The sequence below is a fragment of the Planococcus citri genome, chromosome 3, assembly GCF_950023065.1.
Source record: "Planococcus citri chromosome 3, ihPlaCitr1.1, whole genome shotgun sequence".
NCBI classification, from domain to species: domain Eukaryota; kingdom Metazoa; phylum Arthropoda; class Insecta; order Hemiptera; family Pseudococcidae; genus Planococcus; species Planococcus citri.
In genome coordinates, this window is record NC_088679.1 from 25465373 (window position 1) to 25487762 (window position 22390).

The window sequence follows — 22390 nt, forward strand, 5'->3', positions numbered from 1 at the left end:
CGTTTATAACACGATGATTTTACTGCAGTGTACCTTTGAAGTTTTCAAATGTGTGTCAACTTTGTAAAATAATCTTTCATGTTAGAAGCAAAAATAAATATTGTAAAGAAAAAAAATTATTATTATTGGGGTAAAGTTCAAAAGTTCAATTTTGAATGCTAATAAAACGTAATGTATTTTATGTAAAAGTGAGTTTTCTTTCATTTATAAAAATGTCACTTTTCAGCACTTTAGGACTGAATTTTCAAGGTGAAAAATAGCACAAAATGATTCCAAACAGTTGAAATATAAACAGACATTGGAACAATTTTGATCGAAATATTTTCATAAACATTCATTTTTAAATTTTCGTCGTGTTTAAAAAGTTTTGCAAGTAACGTTGAAATTTGAATTTTGTAGAAAATTCTAGGATCATTAACACTATACAAAAACATTTGAAGTATGTTGAAAAACGAAAAAAAAGTTTTAAAGTCACGAAAAAATTTAATTAGCCCAGTTGAAATTTCAAAAATTTGCAGAACTTCTCCTAAATGCATATCAGACACATGTTCTAAAAAACTGTAAAGATAAGTACCATCCCTTGCGTCACATTTTTTCGATAAAATATTAATTAGTCCAGAAAAGAGTGAAAAATAACCGTAAAAAACCTCCAAAATTGATCCAGTCACATTTTTTTATAGGGCCGATCGAATACTTTTTTTTTCAAAATTTAATGAAATTTAGCAAGGAAATTTTGTGAAAATAATAACCTTAGAATCAGGTAGTAAAACTTCGAGACCTTTTGGTCAACACCAGACTTCGCCTCTTCTCGTAAATACTGAAAATATCAAAACTGCAATTTTATTCCAACGTTTGAAAAAAATACTTTTTGAAAAAATCTTTAGATGTAAAACTCAATTTTATACGAATTTTTTTCCTAAAAAAATGTTCTACTCACCTTCATCACCTAATTATTAAGAATTTTATTTATTTTTTTTTGAAGTACAACTGACAAAATAAATTGAATTGAATCTTTCGTACACTTAAATCTGAAAGAACTAAAGAAGGGTAAGAGGAGAATACGAAAACTGTCGATATTGGTGTTATGGGATAAAAATAATTTACCTATTAACTAAAATTCTTTCAAAAATCTTCTTAAGTTGAATCATTTTATAACTCAATTTTTGTTTAATTTCCATAATTTTTTTTTTGCAACAATGTTCAAAATCTTGGTACATATTTCGTGGAAGTGATGTGGGGAGGGGAGGGAGAAAGGAGAAGTAAAAAAACACTATGAGAGTTTATTTCGTAAGTAAGTGCATCAATGCTGACTCTGTCTTTTCATTAAAAAAAAAAAAAAAAAAAAATGAAAATTGAGATGGATTTTGCATTTAAGCACCCCTGGTCATGGTATAAATAGACACCTCTCCCCTTCTCCTCCAAAAAATAATTCGCCCATCCAGTTTTTTTTTCAGTTTTTAATTTAGAATGCACAGCTTTCATCAAGACTGATTTTTTAAAAATTTTATGAGGGTGAAATCTTGAAGAAATCACTTCGAGAAAATTTTAGAGCACCTGAAGCACAATTTCAAAACTTTTTTTTGGAAATGAAACTTCAAAAAATTTGTAGCAGCGACGGAGCACCATCACCATACTATAGTTCAGTCTTTCAAATTTGGTAGGTAGGTTTTGAAAATTTCAATTTGGCTAATGAATAATATTCAAATTTGGTGAAATCGAGGTCGGAGGCAATGACAAAAGTGGTTTGAACCTTTTTTGTGGAAAGGGGAAGGGGGCATGGGAAGAAAGAGTAGGGAACCAAAATGCTAAATGAAACTTCAAAATACAGAAATATTTTTAAAAATTTTAAATGGTAGTTAAATATCAAAAAATTAGAAGCTTTCAAAGGCTCAATTCCTGGAATTTCTCAATCTCAAGTCGAATATCAAAAATTAAAAGCTTTCAAGGCTCAATTTTTGGAATTTCTAAATCTCAAGTTGATTTCTCGAATATTCAAAAATTGTTGAAAAATTGAATTTAAGAAGAAGAACTCAAATCAAAGTATAAGAATATCCTTCATGATGTGACAAGTCGAATTTTCTAGTCTTGATAAATAAATTTGAACTTACAAAAGTGGTCGCGAAGGTGAATTGGTTATTATATAGTCGTAGGCTACAGCTGCCTACAAAATAGGTCTTTGGATCCACCCTAACTTATTTGAACACCATCGAAAGTTTTGCCAAGTACTCGTATTATTTTTTAAATTTAAAAAAAAAAAAAAATACATAATCTCAAAAAATTGTAAAATTGTTGCATAACAGTTACCTACTTCTAGTAAACTGTATCAATCCTCCCAAATCCTATCACACTCAAGAAACAACTCAAGTAACACGAACATTATTACATAAGAAAAATTCACCATTACGAAGAAAAGATTTTCAAAACAACAGATTTCCTATTCTCTATCTCTATACCGTTATTTCACTCGCACAGCAAACCAAGCTGACTTGAACAGAGAAGAAAAATGTTTACAATTTGTATCTACTCGGGAAGTTATACCATAGTCATGTACCGGGGACGCGGTAACAGGCTGATTCACGAAGTTTTACTTTCTGGTTGGTGTCAAATTAAAGATCAAAGACGTGACTTTGACTTACCATTCTTTACTCGTAACCTCTACTCGTCTACTATATTTTACCATAGATATACTTTTCTTTGTACAGAATGCGGGAAAAAAGAAGTTAAAGAAAAAAAAATCCTACGGTGAAGTACGAGTATAGTCACCTCAAGTACGAGTACCACCAACCACCACTATACATAGATAAGTATTCTAACATCAGTTAAAAGAGCATAATACATAATAAGTACAGCAGTTTAACGCTAAGGTATTAAATGGTGAAAATTATTACCTGTATATCACCGCCGAAGAATACAACCAGTTCATTGTTGTCGGATGGTATTTTTTTGCGAACGAATAGCACATGTTGGTGGCGGCTCGTAGCGTTCAACAGTATGAATGGTACAGTAATTAACCTGTTGCAGCCTTGAAGCGCCATTAATTAAATAACATTATGTTTGACGACGTGGGTCTGCGCAAAAAAAAAATTAATTTCGATGTAAAAAAACACGAAGAAGAATCGACTTTTGGTATTAGTCTAATTTGATCACATTCCGCATAGAAATACATTTTGAACGGAAAAAAAAAGTAATTAATAATACTGAAAATGAGCAACATTTTAAAAAGACGAATTTTGGGGACAGGGAGGGGTGAAAATAGGTATAAAAATTGACCATCCGCGAAAAACACGACATTCGATTTGAAAAAAATCGATGTTTATGCTCAAAAATGTAAAAATGTCCAGGCTGGACACGAATTGCGTCCCGCGCCACGGGTGGTACAAATGGGTAGGCTCGAATTGCGTCCCAAACAGGCACGAATTGCGTCCGCAGGGGCAGGTATATTTTAAACAAAAGAAGTGGGTCAAAATAGAAAAAAAATGTACTCACAAAGTAAGGAGTACCATTTCGTCTTGCATTACTAATGTTATTTCAAATAACTTGACATCCATACGCTTGAACTCTAAAAGAATTGAAAACACAACACTAGGGTCCCAGGGTTTTGAAAAAAAAAAAAAAAAAAAAATGCTGAAAAATGGAAAAATCGAGCGTGAGGGTTTGTTTAAAAAACCACCAATGTCAAAATTTACAAACATTTTTTCCATGGACGAAACCAGGCATTTTCTTTGGGGGAGGGGGGGGGGTGTTCGATCAGAAATTTGCCAACTGATGTGACAAAAAAATACCTATACCTATTTTGCCGATTATAACATTGAGCTTTTTAATGTGAAATGAAGTGTGAGAAGACAATTTTGCCACTTGATATAAGTACTCAACACATATGATGGGTAGTAGCCATTAAGTTACGTATATTCATAGCCCATTATGACTTATAAAAAATTTGCATGTACATTTTTCAATTTTTAGAAACCTGAAGTAGAATTTTTTCGTTTTATAAAAATGAAAACAAAATATAAACAAATTGGCCCAAGCGTAGCAGGGGAAAAAGCTTTTGAAAATTTGTATTTTTATAAGTAAAAGAACAATTATTTTTCATGGGAGGAGATTGATTTTTTTCGGTTCAAAATTTTCATAATTTGAATGATTTTTTTTTAGAAATTTCAGCTCCACAAATGAAAAGCAAAAAGGTCCCATCGAAGTCAGAACAACGCATATTCGTATACGTTAATTTGTACGTATTCTTCTTATTTCTCTAAAAACGACCATCCAACCTATCTAACACCCTAACCTTGGGACGCAATTCGTGTCCAATTCTAATGATCTCGAAAGGGTTGCTTTGGGACGCAATTCGTGCCTAGCAAAATATTACTTGGGACGCAATTCGTGCCTTTTCGTACTTTCGGGACGCAATTCGTGCAGTGCCAATGTCCAGTCTTTGTTGAAAAAGTTCTGCATTTTTCACCAATATCATCCAACAGAAAAATTTATTCATGAGTTATGATACTTACAAGGGAACCTCTTGAGATGTCACTCTTCGATTTGAACGGGACAGCGATTTTTAGAAAGAGCATAGTCTAAAACCTCCAAAACCGAATTTTCAGCAGCCCAAGTTCATTTTTCAATTATTGGCGAATTTTTGAAAATTCAAAATTGACTGTTTTTGGCGATTTATGCTTTTTTTTAAAAGTACGTACTTGATCAGTAAAAGTGGCCAAAATAAGTCCCAAAACTAATATTTATTACCCAAATCCAAATTTCCTAGGAGCCTCCAGCGTGATTTTCAATTTCTCCAGAATTTTGAATTTGCTCCAGAAGGCGTGAATATGCAGTTGGGCAGCTAAAAATCGAGTTGTGTATTATACTCGACCTGTTTAACGAGTTTATCTACATTTGAGCCGATTTTGAGAGTAATACCTCCAAAGTGGCTTTTTGACCACGTTTTTTCAAAATTAAAAAGTCCAAAAAATCAAAAGATAACCGTTTGTGAAGAAATTTTTGAAAATTTGCGCGAATCGCTGTATTTCTTCAAGAACTAACCCCCGGAGCGCAAATTCTACCATTTCCAGCCGTTTTGAAGCGAGAGTGACACCTCAAAAAACCACTCTTGAAGTGTCACTCTCAAAATGGGCTCAAATGTGGATAAACTCGTTAAACAGGTCGAGTGTAATATACAACTCGATTTTTAGCTGCCCAACTTCATATTCACGCCTTCTGGAGCAAATTCAAAATTCTGGAAAAATTGAAAATCGCGCTGGAGGCTCCAGAATGACTGGAAATTGTGAAATTTGAATTTGGGGGGTTAGTTACGGACAAAATACAGCGATTCGCGCAAATTTCAAAAATTTCCTCACAAACGGTTATCTTTTGATTTTTTTGATTTTTTAATTTTGAAAAAAGCTGGTCAAAAAGTCACTCTTGAGGTGTCACTCCCAAAATCGGCTGAAATGTAGATAAACTCGTTAAACAGGTCGAGTGTAATATACAACTCGATTTTTAGCTGCCCAACTTCATATTCACGCCTTCTGGAGCAAATTCAAAATTCTGGAGAAATTGAAAACCGCGCTTGAGGCTCCAGAATGGTTGGAAATTGTAAAATTTTGATTTGGGAGGTTAGTTACGGACAAAATACAGCGATTGGCGCAAATTTCAAAAATTTCCTCACAAACGGTTATCTTTTGATTTTTTGGATTTTTCAATTTTGAAAAAAACTGGACAAAAAACCACTTTTGAGGTGTCACTCTCAAAATCGGCTGAAATGTGGATAAACTCGTTAAACAGGTCGAGTGTATTACACAACTCGATTTTTAGCTGCCCAACTTCATATTCACGCCTTCTGGAGCAAATTCAAAATTCTGGAGAAATTGAAAACCGCGCTTGAGGCTCCAGAATGGTTGGAAATTGTAAAATTTTGATTTGGGAGGTTAGTTACGGACAAAATACAGCGATTGGCGCAAATTTCAAAAATTTCCTCACAAACGGTTATCTTTTGATTTTTTGGATTTTTTAATTTTGAAAAAAGCTGGTCAAAAAGTCACTCTTGAGGTGTCACTCTCAAAATCGGCTTAAATGTGGATAAACTCGTTAAGCAGGTCGAGTGTAATAATTAACTCGATTTTTAGCTGTCCAACTTCATTTTAACGCCTTCTGGAGCAAATTCAAAATTGTGGAGAAATTGAAAAATCGCGCTGGAGGCTCCAGAATGACTGGAAATGGTGAAATTTGGATTTGGGTAATTAATATTAGTTTTGGGACTTATTTTGACCATTTTTACTGATCAAGTGCATACGTACATTAAAAAAAGAAAAGCATAAATCGCCAAAAACAGTCAATTTTGAATTTTCAAAAATTCGCCAAAAATCGAAAAATGAACTTGGGCAGCTAAAAATGTGGTTTTGGGGGTTTTAGACTATGCTCTTTCCAAATATCGCAGTCCTGTTCAAATCGGAGTGTGACACCTCAAGAGGTTCCCTTGTTAGAAAAAAACTTTTATTAAAAAAACAAAAAAAAATCACCTTGAAAAACTCAATCACACAATTTTATCCACGAAAAAAAGGCAGGGTGATGCTTTTTGAGCACATTTCTAATTCAGACAGGCCAAATATTGGGTACCTACGAATTCGTTGAAGGAGTTGAAAACTCACTTCATTTCACGATCGTTTAGCTCCAAACAGAACCAAAACTTAGAATGCGTTTTTCTTGAGAATTTATTTTCGAATTGAAGATCGGTTTCCTCGCGAATGGTCACAAAAGGGTGTCGAAGGCTGGGACGGATACCTATAAAGAGGGGATGAGATATTATTCTAGAGAATTTCGTCTTTTATAAAAGTCGATAGCTTTCGATTGTATATCTTCGAAGCAAAATATGATATCATTTTTTAAATTTTTAGCTTTCGCAGTCACGTCTTCTTTCATTAAATCGAAACACATGGCAATAATGCCCATACCGAACAACAAGTACACGAATGTAAACACCAATCTGGTCGGATCGCCCTTCTCGGACACTAACAAATTATCCGGAGTGAAATCGCCGATACCGATCTTGCATAAACTGGTCACGCAAAAATACGCGCTATCCATGACCGACCAGCTCTGCCAGCTGGAAAACATGGCCGTTCCCGTCGCCACGTACGCGAACAATACCCACAAGCATGCGGTAGAAGGTACGATAATTCTTTTCGGAGCTTGGTCGTTTTTCTCACTTATCTTCGGATGACTGTCTTCCATGCTGCATCGGTAGATCCACGTATAAGTCCAACGGAAAGCTTGCGCCAGCACCGTGCCCATGTTCTTGAAGTACAGTATGTAGAGTGGTATGCCAAAAACCGCGTAAACCATGGTGGCCGCTTTACCAGTCTCCGTATGAGGGATCATGTTGCCGTAACCGATCATCGTGAATACAGAAAGACAGAACATCAAGGCTGCTGGAAAGCTCCACATATGTGCACCGGGTATACCGTTATACCCATCTTTCACCGATCCGGTGATATTTTTTTGCAAATCTAGCAAAACCTCTTGTACTTCCTTGTTCCAAGTGCTCTCGTTCAAGACATTATGCTCGTTCGTGATGTTCCACAGAATCTCCACCGATTCGTTCATCTTACTGATTACTTGCTTGATTTTCGGGTCTTGGTAGGAGCCCTCGATGTGGCGGAAACTAAAAGCACCGACGACAGCGTAGCCTACGATCAATCCACCGACTCCGACTTGGGTACACATAAACGTCACGATTTTACGACAACAACGTTTAACAGTTTTCTTGGGATCGGTCACCGAATACGAAGTTTCGGACGAAGACTCCTCCGAACTGTGCTCATCGCCGGACGAGAGATTATTCAAAGAATGCGCGCCCGATCCCATCGTTATTAAACGCGGCTTCCACCGTACTACTAGTCGAAAAACAATGTTAAATTTTCTAATCTGCTCGACTCTCTATTAATAACCACGTCGTATTGGAGAAACGCCAGTGTAAAAAAGCGTACATACGTTCACGCCGTTTACACTCTTTGTTTGTTTTAATTTTCTTTCTCCATTCGCGTTTGCCGACCTTAAATCGCGTGCCTCTCTTTTTGATGTCTAACTCTGGACAATACAAATGTAATCTATATAGTCCCAACTACGAAAAAGCGTTCATTGAATGGACTGTGGGGGGGGGGTTGGTTTTGAGGCTTCAGTCCCTTATTGTGCCATTCCGAAAATTTGAAATACGAGTTCTTTCAAACACATGGGGAGGGGGTGGAGTTGTTTTTGAGACTTCAGTCCCTTACAGTGCCACCCCGAAAATGTGAAATACCAGTTTTCTCATGGCTAACCGACCCCTATGACATTACTCTTCCCCCCTCCCTCCCAAAAAAAACCACTGCCCACTGTTTTCAGTTTCTAAAGCACTTTTTCTGATTCGGACTGTAGACTAATAATAGTGATGAAATAATTGGAAAAAAATCCGCTGTAATGTCGCCACTTCATGCGAACTGGAGTGCTTCTTCATGCTGGTGAAAATTCCACTTAGTCGAATATAGCTAACTCAGCGGTTTTGCTATGTGCATAGCCTTCATCGTACAGCCGGAAACGTTGAGACGTTCGAGATAAGAAATACTACAGTAGTTTACTTTCCGCTTCGCATTTGTAATATGTTGGTTCTCTGATTTCATGCTCTCGACAAGAAGACTCCACATAGCGATGTTAATTGTCTTAGTTCAACGACTATTTGCAAAATGCAAATTACCAAATGTAAGTAGGTACTGTGTAAACTTCATCGCTGAACATTTAATCTCGATAGTAAAGTACGCCAGCAGTTTCTGTTTCAAATGGTGTAAGGTATGTACTTCTTTTCGACGTACTTTCTGCCGTACCTACGGATTTTCCCACGAAGGTCCTTCTATACAGATTCGAAAGACGTCAGAATGGGTTTACCATTTTGAAAATTACTGAACAAAAGAACAACATTAGTTGTATTTCGTAGGAAGTAGGGCTGGACCCCCCCCCCCCACTCACACAAAAAAGTATCCCAGCCAACAGGAAATGTTTTTAATCAAACAAAAAAATTCAAAGAGCAATCAAAAATAAATCATTAAGCCTAATTTCAGTCGCTGAATTTAATTTTTTAATTTTTTTTGTGAATTTTGAAGAATTTAAAATTACCTAGAAACTTTTATGAAAAAAATCAAAGTTTTATTAAATCGAGATAGAATGCTAAAATTTGGTTCATACCTTATTTTTGACCTTTTGAATCGATTGGCGATGGTTTTGAGCCGTTTTGAAGCCTCTTTTTTTTTAGCCTCTATCAGAATGTACTATTTTCCTATTTAGGTAATTTTTTAACACAGCACCATCAATAAATTTACCTTTCGATTCGAGAGAAGACATAAACCGAATCTTGACCTCAGTTTAATCAAATTCTGATCATTTTTACAGAAAATAGATTAGTTGAAATTTTGAAAATTTGTCAAATTTGAAAAATAGAATTCAACACCTCAAATTTGGCTTAGTGGCGCATTTTCGATCTCCTTTGCAATGAGAAAAGCCACAAAAATAGACAATTTAGTGCAAATTATAAAAAAATTAAAAAAGTACTTTTTCCATTTTAAAATTTGTACGCAGAATAATCACTTATTTATGAGAAACCGCAAACTTTCTTACTGCTAAGCAAAAATCCAGAACGCACACTGACTCTTTTAATATTTTCCTTTTCGTTTTTTAACCAAAAAATCTTCAAAGTGATAACATTTTTATCATTTTTTTCTTCAATTTTTCCACCTTTCAATTTTGGCGCTCAATGAGGTCATCTAATCTCGCTTATTGAAAAATCCAACCCTGGTAGTGAGATGAAAAAATCGTGAGTAATTTTTTTTCATCGGGTGAGGGGGGGGGGGGCTAACAAACCGCTAACTCCAAAAATTGATTCAATTGTTCATAGTTTGGAGGCCACCCAAAATGTAAAATACAAGTCAAAATTTTGTAATTTGGAGGCCATGCGAGCTCCAAAAATCAATCTTAAATTTCGGATTTGCAGTGCATGCAAGGTCTAAAAATTAATTTGAAATTTCATAATTTGAAGAGAGAATCTTTTTCTGTCTCACGTCTGAATCCTATCAGTCGTGTCGGTTTGGATTTGGAATGGAGGCATCTAATCCTGCAAGGCTTGTCTGGCCACTCAAGGTCACTTCGCCAGGCAGGCCTCTCAAGGCCGTTGACCCGTTTATCTGGCCTGTCAATGTCATCAACGTGTCCCTTCGCCATCTCAAGGTCACTGGCCTACCAGTCTAATCTCTCAAGGTTATCTGTCCGTCCGTCTCTCTGGACTCTAGAGGTGGTATGCCTATCTGCACACGGTGTCAAGGTCAAGGGCATTGACCCAGCAGTATGGCCTCACAAGGTCGTCCGTGTGCCTGCCTGACCTCTTAAGGTCATTGACCTTTCTGCCTGGCTTTTCTAGGTCGTCTATCTTCCTATACTGCCTCCAAGATCATTGACCTGTCTAACTTTCTTTCCAAGGTCATCTATCTGTTTATCTATTCTTGAAAGGTCATTGACCCTTGTGTCTGGACTCCCAAAGTCACTGACCTACACCTAACTTTCCAATATCGTCTGACTATCTATCCGCCAAGGTCATTGGACCATCTGTCCTGCCTTTTAAGGTCATTGACCTATCTGCCAAATCTCTCATGATCGTTTGGTGCCCTGTCTGGCCTCTCAAGGTTGTCTGCGTGCCTGTCTGGCTTCCCAAGGTCATCAGTATGACCTCATGAGGGCGTCTTCCTGTCTGACCATTTGAGGTCATTGACCTGTCTGTCTGATTTTTCAAGATCGTCTGTCTTCATGTCCTGCATCTACGGTCATTGACCTGTCTGGTTGCCTTTCCAAGGTCATATGTCAGCTGGTCTGTTCTTGTAAGGTCATTGATCCCTGTGTCTGGACTCCCAAGGTCACTGACCAGCACCTATCTAACTTTTCAAGGTCGTCTGTATGTCCAGCCTCTTAAGGTCACTGACCTGCCTGCCCAATCTCTCATGATCGTTTGGTGCCCTGTCTGGTTTCCCAAGGTCCTCGACTTGAGGTCAAAAGATATCAAAAACAAAAATTTGCTGAAGAAAATGAATAATATTTTGTAAATGGGAAATTTTATGCCCTTTAATTTAATTTCATTCTTCTATATTTTTTGATAAGGTCTTCAATTTGTTTTTGAGTAAGAAGACTCACTTCTTTAAGCAAATGCTTTTCTTTGAACCTCACACATGGAGGATCTTGTACACCAAGACAACATTTATATTTATTATTTTCCAGGAAATATGTTTAAAATTTTGTCTCTCTCACTGTAGCAGAATCAGTTCATTTTTATTTAGAAATTACATCCTGCGGATTAATTTAGATCTCATGGACATCAATTGTAGAAGGGGGGAGGGGGGTTGTGTGCAACAAAAAGTTTGAATAAAATTGTGGAAATTTGTCTACTTGAAGAATTTTCTTAAATGAAATATTCAACACTCAAGTCCTTACATACGTAGGTAATTAGGGCGGAGGTATGTTGAAAACCTGAAATTTTAGGTTAAAAACGAAGGTTTTTGAGCAAACTATTGGTTCAAGACTTCTCATTCGTTTTTACCTTATATTTTTCACATTGATTTCACTTTTTGCTCAATTCACGTTTCCAATAAACAGAAAGAAAAACGAAATTCAAGGAGTCAAGCAAATAAATTTCTTTCAGCCACAAACACTGATTTTTCGATTGAGACAAGATAACCCTCCGCGTGAAAACCCACACCATCGCTACATCTTGAAAAGTCGGTCAGAGAGACAGTACCAGTGCCCATCCATAACCATAACGGCGCTCATAAATGATCATGTAAAATTGCACTACCCGCTGAGTTGGCGCGTTTTTATTCGTTCACAATGGCATTTACCTAAATTTACAAACCATATCGATTTACTCCTCGCAGAGCGATTCGAAATAGGTACTCAATTAAAAAATACGAGTAAAATAAATACCAACAACTGGTACAAATTACACGATGATGCTCGTTTTGCATGTATACTTTCATAATGGTATATGGTAAATGGCGTTTGTCAATATTTCTGGAAAAAAGCCAATTTACTCGACGTCGTTTTTTATTCTCCCCCTGTCTTTCGATTAATGAACCAATTTCGAGTAGAGTAGACAAGTTTGAAAATACGAGCTTTATTAGAATATACGAAGCAAGTTGACAAAATGAAGTCAAAAAGGCGCAACAGTGATAAGGGTAGAAGGTATAGACGAGAAATCCGTGAAAATTGTTACCTTTCTCACGTAGCTGTCGGAATTCTGAAGTAAATTAGCTCGGTGTTCGTTCGGTTTTCAAATATATCATCAATATACTTGAGCTTTGACACTTATTAACCTTTCCGGAGCCAATTAATCGAGCGAAATGTGCTCTCTAATAGATGCCACGCTATAATAATCGATCATTTCTAATCAGTTTGCAAATTCTTATGAATGGTGAATGGCGTTTTCGCTCGTGATAACGAGTAGGTATAGGTATAGTATGGATGAGTGTTGGCGTTGCATATTTTCGCGCTGGTGCGATAATTAATTAAACTTCAACGAAAAGTACCTAAAGGATTTATTTTTCTGCTAGTAACGTGAAATCCTTAGGTAAACAGGATTACGTTCATTAAAATCTAACAGCGTTTTATCAGCTTATTTAATATCGTCTGATATTTTGATTTTTTTTTTCGTACCTTCGACTCGATGACTCGAATACAAATTTTTTATCTTCGGGTTGGAGAATGGAAGTACCTACTTCATTCAATCAAATGGGACGAAGACGAAAGAATTATCTTAATGTATGTTCTGTCAAGTTTGTAGGACAGAAAAAAAATTTGAAAGGAAAACTAGGTAGGTACATCTGAGAGTTCAGAGAGTTGTAATAAAAACAATGATAATGATTCCAATTCATCATAAAATTTTAGGAACTGTTTTTTCATTCAATTTTCATTTTTCATATTTTTTGAAAACAAATTTTTCTACGACGATTTGGTTACATAATAGTTTTTTAACATCTATTCACAATTTAGTTCGTGTTTTAACATCGATGTCCCTGAAAGCTGCACCTCGGCCCTTCCTAAATTAAAACTGTCTGTCAGTTTTCAATTTCGTCTTCGTCCTTTCAATCTAAACAAACAAGTTCGCATCACTTACGCAATAACCTCAAATCAATAGACGATAGCGTATGCATAGAGAAACACACCTCAAAAAAGTTGTTTCGACCGTGAAAAAATCAACGACACGAACCACTAATTAAATTAAAATATTAAATAATTACACCTAAAAAAAATCACCACTGGAATGATTCCATCGAGAAGATTAATGCACTTAGCATCATGAACCGATTACGAGTTGAAGGACGTTTTGAATGCCTGCCAGTGCAAAATCATTACACTGACTGATGAAACTATGACTTCGTACCAACAGATGTGATCTTTTTCCATCATTTATTTGATAAATATAACGATTTTGCAAAATAATCTAACGTGATGGAAACATACGAGATGAACAAAATCAAAATATCAAACTTACCTACGAAAATTCGAGGAATTATTTTAGTAATCGAGGAAAATATTGAAACCCATTTTTCATTATCAATATTTCAAATTTACCACCAACATGAGCAAATAAAATATCATTGAAAGGTGTTATCTTTTATTGGTTCTCAAAATACCATTGTTTTGATTTAATTATCGAACAGAACTGAATCACAATTCGTGTAATTACTAGAGATTAAAGTAAAATATACGAATTACTCATTGTTTTATTGATAAAAATTACCATTACGAACACCAAAGATACATACGAGTTATTTTCATTGATAATTCGGGAATGCGTAATCTTTCAATGGTAAACAAAACTTTGGCGAATAAATGAGTAGTTCAGGTTATCACCGTTAGGATCGTTACTGAAATATCGATTCTTGGAATATTTTTATTTGTAAAGTTTTTCATCTTTTGGACTTGTTTAATTTATTTAAACATAATAACCGACATTATTTGAGATAAATAAAACGTTAAAATAATTAAATCTAGATTCGCAAGCGTAATTACAATTAAAACACGAATTAAAATTCGAACAAATTTCGCATTCCGATAACGGAACACTGGCGACCATTTAAGAAATTCACCGAAGGCAACACTGTTTGCTAATTAAAACTCGTTTTTCGCGTATTTTAAAATTCTAAACCCATTAAAAATAATTTTAGTAATTAAAATACATAAATACGAGTGTTAATTACCCTACGTACCATTAACATTACCGGAATAATCGCCGGCTCGCTGGATAATTTCAATTGGTAAGGTTGCAATGCCTGCAATTATCGATTTACGAACCCCTGGAACTGAACACTAAGCTATCCAATGGAACGCGAAGCGATGAGCAAACCGAGCTACTATAACTACAACTACGAGTACTGTGTGTTATGTGTTCCACCATGTTTATATTATAAATCGGCGTTTGGTGATTTAGAACAGTGAAAAGTGTATAATTTTAAACAATTTTAACTTAATTTTAAATATTATTCAGTGTGTGAAATACATTCGGTGTTTTAGTGCTTGAAAGTTTTACATCTGGAACACTTTACCATATCCGCACAACTCTTTCTACGGAATAATACAGGTAAGATGAGTGATAATGTCCGTAGGCTTGTCACTAACCACAAATGGTCAGTTTCGGTGGCTTTAATATTGAATATGGTTTCAGATTCATCTTACAGATACATATTTCGAATACTTAACGTGGTAAAAATTCTATCTATCGTGTTAAATTTATATTACATCTCTTCGGTCACTATCCTACAGGTTTCACCTATTCGTGAACTGATTTCTAAGACTGGAATTTTTGTTACTCCTCGGAATACCAACGTTCGGTTGAAATAAAACATGGAAATATTCCGGTGCTGGAGCTATATAGAATTAATATCGATGGTGTTTTTTTCATCGGTAATTCGATTCGAATCGTACGATTTTACTGTAGAAATTCGCCGAGTGAAGATTTTCGATTCGCCAAAACACCTATTCGAAGAGTATTCTATTTCGGTGCATTTTTTAATGAATCATAGATGATGCGTTTATTACTCAGTTCATGAGTGTTATTGAAATTTATCGTTGCGAAATTAATCTTATCGCTGGGATAAAAAAATACGATTCAGTTGGATTAACATATGTTATCTATTTAATTATTTTTGGGTGTTGATTCGATTGCATCATGTGAGAAAAGAAATCCAAGTACGTTCATCTCCCAATTTACTCAGAAAAAGGTGAAGAAAAAATTGTCACAATCTGAATGAATCTAATCTCAATATTATTGTCATCATGTGAAACTGGTCATTGACATACATGCATTTTGCATAGTAGGTACCCATGCAAGATATAATTTAACGTAGATTTATTATTTACATACCGTTAACACGATAAGCAGCTTGTTAATGAAATTCAACATTGTGCATCGTTTGTTAATTCAAATCGGTTTTCTCGCTGAAAAATCTTTTCTTTATCTTTTAATTGTATCGAAAAGCCGCGTGAGAAGATTGCAATAATTTATTGGGAAAATGTCAAAGTAATGTTAATTCGTATCGAAGAACTCTTGTATACGTGCGGTACTTTTAATTGGAATATTATTGCTGCATATAAAATAATACCTACTTATACAAACGGTGTTGTAATACACGCGTGTGTAATTAATAATCGTCTTATATAGTAGTTTTCTTCGTTTGTATCGTTGTCTTGTATACGTACAAAAAAAGAGTAAAAGTGTTGAATTTTGATGCGTTACAATTGCTCGGTTTTAATTACTCGGAAATGGAGACAAAATGTATGGAAAAAATTATACTATATGTAGTACTCCATCAACGATGCAACCGACGACGTTCGTGTTATACATTCAAGGATTTCCTATTAATTTTCTAATTTTTCAAACAGTTTATCTTGATTTGTGCTGAATGCGGAAATGAAATATGTTGTCGTGTGCTTGACTTATTACTCATTGCAAAATACGTCGAATCAGGTATTTTTTTCTCTCTGTGTGCCCGAGTGCTGTGATGCGTTTGCTGTTTTTTTTTGTCTCCACGTTCGACGTTTATTCATTATAGTATGACTGTATGAGACCAACAATCAATGAAGTAATATGTCCGCACCGCATTATAATGAATCGTATTACATCGTATGTACTTGTCATGGTGTAAATTTCGAATTACATATCTACATGAGTTGTATAAAATCCAAACCGTCAATAACTAACTCCAGGGTAGCAGTTATTATCATTTCTTTAGTTCAGATTATGTTATCATCTCGTTCGAGGCAATAAAAATATTTCATGCGGTTCAAAATTCAATTTTAAATACATAATTTTGATAGATTACCATGTAAAAATTTATTTTTTGTTTTAATATTCGCGAATTTAAATTTGCCAATTTGATATCAAACTCGTTAAGTCTGGAGATAACTTCAAAACACATTGATTTAATCTACATATAAAAGATGTGAAGAAAAACTAGGGGTTGAGGATTTTTCATTCGGAAAATTTGATAAATAAGAAACCTTTTTTTTAAGTTGGAAATGTAATGGTCTAAAATTGCACCAGTTGAATTTTTTTTATAAAATGAAGGTGAAAATTTGATTAAAAAGTTGCCTGTAAATATGTATTTGAAAGGGTTGAAATGTGCTTCATTCGTTTCAAATTTGTTTAATAAAAGGTGCATTTGTTTCATAATTCAAAACTTTCGCTCTCGCTTGTAGAGACTCTTTCAGGGCAATGACCTAATCGAAAATAGTAACCAATTATTCATTATTTTTCTGATGAGATTTCAGAGTATAACAATTGGCTTTTTTTGTGGATTTTGAATAATTTTTTTTTTAAAAAATGTACATTTTGAAATCTGAGGTTGATGTTTTTGTGAGAGTGCATTAAATTTTTTTTGCTGTTCAGTGAAAGTTGAACTTCAATATTTGCTGAATAAACGCTCTTGAAGTTTTTTTGAAAACTTTCAATTTTTTTTAGCATTTGATTCGAGTGAAAAATCGTATACTCCCCGGGGCCCCCCTACTTCTACTTACTCTCTTATGAAATGTGAAAAATACGATGAATATGGAAATGCGAATTTTTGAGTGATTTTGGAATTTACTCTTCAAAACTTGGAGAAAATTTTTGTTCAGAAAGAAAAATACTTGTTACATCTTGTTTTTTTGCATTCAAAATTCTGAAAAAAAAATGATTTTCTGGGTAAAAAAATTTGGTTTTCAATTTTTTTATTTCTATTTTCTTTTACTTGTTGTCTTCAAAAATGAGCAAAATTCAACTCATTATAAAGCTCGGCTTCATGTTCAGAGAGTTAAACTTCCTTGAACTGCCTTGAGTTGCGCTTTTTTCGTGATTATTTTGTTCGATGTTTCGAAATTCAATTTTTTAACTAATGGGAACTGCTCGAGGTGTTTGTCTCCAATTTGAACAAAGCGATTTTTAGAAAAGGCATGGTCTGATTTCTGAAGCTTTCCTGATCAAATTTTGAGCTACTCAAATTACCTAGTTTCTCGGTTTTTGGCGAATTTTTGAAAATCCCAAAAATTTTGGCTTTCTGTAATGATATGTTTTTTCTTTTTTTTAATCGGTTCTGAAGCTAGTATTCCACCATTTTCAGCCATTCTGAAGCCTCCAGCATGATTTTAGAGTTTTCTAAAATTTTTCAATTTTTCTGGAAGGAGCAGAAATCAATTTGGGCGTCTAAAAATCAAATTCTGACGCATTTTCGATCTTTTCAACAAGTTTTTTTTCAATTGAGACGATTCACACCTCGAGTGTGTTTTTTTGACTAGCACATTTACGAGACGAAAAAATTGAAAACTCGAAAAGGAATTTTTGATACTTAAACGAATGATTGTATCTTTTCTAAAACCACTTCTGTCTCTCATCCCGGATCTGAATTTCATCATTTTCAGATATTCTGGATCTGGAGACTTCAGCACGATTTTCAAATTTTTCTATGATTTTTAAGGTTCTCTTATAAGGAAGGAATCTCTGCTGCTGTCAAAAAAATTTTAAATCGTACAAAACTAGATCGAAAGAGCATGTAAAGATATACCACTAGCCAAAATTTCAGGTATTAAATTTTTTTCTCAATTTTTTGGTGAATTTTTGAGAATTAAATTTGATCCAAAAATGAGAACAAATTGAAATTATATACAAAAAAATACCTAGAACGCTAAATTTTGTGCATCCCACCCCCCCCCCTACCCCGAATTGATCAAAAAGACTGTTTCGAGCAGATTGAGAGCCTCCAGCAGGTTTTTGACATTTTTATCCAATAAAGTTGGGAAGCTAAAATTTACTTGATTTCAACATGCTCAGTAAACTGGATCTAGTTTTGAGCCGGTCTGGAGCCTCCAGTGACATTTCGAAAATTCTAGTTTTCCGATTAAAAAACGTCTTAAAATCTGTTCAAATCAACTTAGAAAATTAAAATTCAGTTGGGTAAAGATATGATTCCGAACTGGCAGACACCGATTTCAGAAAAATTATGTGTAACACGAGTAAATCAAGTAGGTCACTAAAAAGCCCAAATCGCGATCGTAAGTGCTGAAATTAAATTGGCCGGATTTTTTTTTGTTGGAAAACTGAAATTTCCGAAGAGTCTTTATGGAGATTCCAGAATGATTTAAAACCATAACTTGTTAAAATCAAGGCGTAGAATTTATTTCAGCGTTCAAACATTATTTGGTTCGTCTTTCAAAAATCCGCTGAAGGCTCCAGAACTGCTCAAAATAGTTCGAAACAGTTGCCTATCAATTTGGATGTCGAAAATGAAAAATGCATAAACCAAATTCCAACGTTCTGGGTCAATTAGGTAAGATTCTGATTTTTTCTCATGTTTGACCCGAATTTGATCTTCAAAAATTCACCAAAAATCATTAAATGCACTTTAGTGCCTTCGATCGGGGTTTTTCTGGTTCTAGTCTGGTTCATAAATGTTTCTGCCATGTGTGGATACTGTCTGCAAAAAATCGAATTCTGGCTTGATTTCGATCTGTTTAAGTAATTTATTCACATTTGAGACTATTTCCTGATGGACTCATCGACTCCAATTTTTGATTATTCTTCTTTCTCACGAAACGAACTTCTCAAAATATTACCATACTGTTGTGTCTCAAGTATCTGAACACTTGAAAAAAGAAAGAAAAAAGAAATCCTTCCGATGGAAGAATAAAATCAATGTAATTGACGCCAATTTTGATAAAATTCCACCCCAGCGCAGGATGAAAATATACTATAAAGAAAGCTATTTTTCAGTTTTATTCGACCCTATGCCATCATCCTTGCGTATTTTTTTCACTCTCGTCGTTCTCCTTCTCGAACCACGATGAACCACAACATTGGCCCGAAAAAAGTACAGCTGCAAAGTGAGACTGATGTGTAAGAATTAATCATTCGCTATGTTTCATGTTGAGGGATTGTTTATAGGGTTTGAAAAATACGAGCTTTTGGTCATTTGATGAAAAACGACGTGAAATTTTTTTTCACCCTTTTTATGATGGAGAATAGGATACATTTTCTACCACAGAGATGGTCAAAGTTTTACCAGCATAACATTGTGGTTTCGACTTCACCAGTGGTTCGTTGCATTATTTTTCTCATATTTTTGCTCCAAATGTAGGTATTAGGTATAATATTTCGTAAAGTACAAATATTATTTTTATAATTAGATTACATTCATGTCTTATCGCAAACTGATTATCTACGTCAAGGGTATAAAGTGTTGTATTTGTATTGTGCATGATGTATGTAAAGAGATGGGCGCAGGAAGGTGTACTGTATGGAAAATGTAGGTAATTGTGGTGTGCTGTTTGATCGAACGATCGTGTTGGGTTACGATACATAAAAGAAAGAATTTAATGTTACTTATTGTACTCTCGTGAGAATAATGCTGATACCACCATATAATACGTATATGCTCGAGAGCGAATTTTTTTCATGAATCATTCCGTACTTAGTGAAATATAGTCCGGACGATATGAATACGCTTGCACCGTGTTAATTATCAAGTTGAAATTTACTATGCTCTTCTCTCAAGTACAGAGGTCAATTGATAGACGACGACGTATGAATTTCTCAGAAAATTTCGCATTCCGTATTATTATTATTGCGACGAGAATAGATAATCGTTGTGTGGCCGGCCTGATTGAATCAAAGTAGTTGATGAATTTTTGCTGTGCGTGGATTTTTTTTCATCAGATTACACGAAACGATTTTTATATTGTATTGTATGAGAATCGAACGAAGTTAATTTTTTGCGGATACTGAAGTACTCGATTAAAATACTGCAACAGGTTTAAATTTGAAAGAAATGACCTTGACAAAGGTGTAGCCAAAGGGAGGGGATGACTTGAAAATTTAAAATTAAAAGTATAAAACTGGAGGTTGTTTCGTTTTTTGAACCAATTTTTTCGAAAATTTTCGCTCGAGTAGTAATTTTGCCTTCATTTTTACGGAATTATCATACAGAACAATTTTTTGAAAATTAACCCAAATTTTGATTTTTTTATGCCTAAAAATCTGATTTTCCCCCTCCTTTGCGAAATTCTGGTTACGCATTTAGGAGCTGCGATGATTAAAATTGAGAAATTTTTAGTTCGAGATTAATTTAATCTTCATAAAGTCAGATTTGAAAAACTACAATATTTTTAATAGGTAATTTCCTAAACTCGAGAGTTAGTTTGAAATTGAAGCTTTGGAAAATAGCCTTTTTTTTTAATCTCTGAAAATTTCATTTCATCATGGCTCGCTCAAATACCATAATACAGCCACATCTTTCTCCCTCCTGTCCCCTTTTTCGGTAATTTCGAGTATCACAAAAATAACAATTTTTCGACAGAGTGCTGCACTCGTATTTGGCTCGTAAAAGGCTGTTGAATACAGCTGTTGGTAGGATTTATTGATGTAATTCCGAGAATTTGGGATTTTTTTTTCATCGTATATAGCAAAATATCTTGACCTTAATTCCGAATTGTCGGACCAATTTTTAATATTTTTTCCTCGTTTCGTCGAAAAAATAGACGTTGGTTGTGGTAGAGCAAGAAAGAAGAAAATTTATCTTCGTATCGATTTTTTTTCTTTTTTTTTTCTCCTTGGTTTTTAGGTCATCGATACGATACGATTCTGCTGCTGGAGCTGGGTTGTTATATTTTATAGACGTCGTTTTATAAAAATTGAATTTTCTGCGAAAGTAGTACAAACGCTGCGAAATACACGAAAATAAGGAAAATATATTATGATGTGTACATATATATACAGTGAAAACTTTATTAAGTTATTCGTCCGTGTTTGAAGTATACTAAAACCCGAAATGAAATCCACCCTTTTGCGACTCCTCCCTTTCTTTGAAAATTTCAAAATTTTCAGCCAACTATCATACCTCTTTTTTTTTATTTGGGAACTCGAAATCATCGCGATGCTAATAAATTTACTATAAAAAAATTGCCCGCTCGACCGACTTCTGAAGTTGCTGAAATTCGAGACTTCATACAACGATAATATGTTTTTATCGAAATATATCATTCGATATTTCCTTCTCGAAACAGTTCCAACGGATGCTTTTTGGAAAGCATAAAAGCGTGTAATAGAGTTTTTCCGTATATTTAAAAGTGTCAGCGACTCGTGCGAAATGAGGAGGGAAAGAGGCGATCGAGAAAAATAAAGGGGAAATTTGACCAATATTTTTCAATGTGTAGGACTGTAGGTACTTGGACACCTACTTTGAAAATATGGTGGAAGAATCGAGTTGGTGTTTTTTTTTCTAGTTCTTCATCGCGTCCAGTTTAAATCGAGAATCCGTTTATACGCTCGATGCTCGTGCTACTTGGTTAAACGGTTCCTCGAAAACGCACAAGGTAGAGTATAACTCGATCTAAAACAATAAAAACCTTAGGGGGAAGCAACGAATCGAAGAATAGGAGAAAAAAAGTAATAGATTTCACCGCGTGAACGACGAATTCGTCGAAATGCAAAAAAAAATGAGCGAGCGAGCATCGAAGAAGGAGATGGGGCATATATAGGAGAGAACTCACGTTAGTAAGCCCTTTTTATAAGGGTCGTAATGTCGGGAGCTATTCAGGTACCTGAGTAGTGCACACACACACACACGCCTATATTTATAGGTCTAGCTGAACTACCTATAGTACAGGAACCCTATATGCAAAGTGAGAAAGAAAGAGAGGATGAGGCTGAGCGAAAGACATTTTATACAGGGCGAGTAAACGCTATTTTAAAATTATTCGCGGTCGAGACGCTGCTGAGGGTAGGAAAAGGCTGCCGAAGCGTGGCGACGCCGCCACCATCACCTTCACTATCGTTGCCGCTTGCCGGGCCCGACAACATACGGACGAG

At 35.0% G+C, this 22390-nt stretch overlaps 3 protein-coding genes across 6 annotated transcripts in view; 1 reads left to right on the forward strand and 2 right to left on the reverse strand.

Moving 5' to 3' along the window:
• Nucleotides 1-13799, reverse strand: part of LOC135841414 (mitochondrial protein C2orf69 homolog) — a 60568-nt gene extending 46769 nt beyond the window's left edge. The window contains exons 1-2 of the mRNA XM_065358358.1: nt 13547-13799; nt 2889-3068 (exon numbers count right to left, since the gene is read on the reverse strand). Coding sequence (XP_065214430.1) covers nt 2889-3035 — 147 coding nt within the window. The 5' untranslated portion in view covers nt 3036-3068; nt 13547-13799. The remainder of the gene's footprint in view (nt 1-2888; nt 3069-13546) is intronic.
• Nucleotides 4898-7904, reverse strand: LOC135841413 (two pore potassium channel protein sup-9). The gene has a single exon (XM_065358357.1). The coding sequence runs from the start codon at nt 7852-7854 to the stop codon at nt 6793-6795; it is 1062 nt and encodes a 353-aa protein (XP_065214429.1). The 5' UTR covers nt 7855-7904; the 3' UTR covers nt 4898-6792.
• A 453-nt stretch (nt 13800-14252) lies between the features above and the next one.
• LOC135841089 (uncharacterized) overlaps nt 14253-22390 on the forward strand; it is a 123308-nt gene continuing 115170 nt past the window's right edge. For 2 of the 4 annotated variants that reach the window (XR_010557840.1, XR_010557839.1), the window contains exon 1: nt 14253-14635. The gene's annotated coding sequence lies outside the window, so the exon portion shown is untranslated. The remainder of the gene's footprint in view (nt 14636-22390) is intronic. The other 2 variants (XM_065357889.1, XM_065357888.1) reach the window with 2 other exon arrangements.

Excerpts from the sequence above, each read along its gene's own strand:
- LOC135841413 (XM_065358357.1), bottom strand. The coding sequence starts at position 7,854 with ATGGGATCGGGCGCGCATTCTTTGAATAATCTCTCGTCCGGCGATGAG.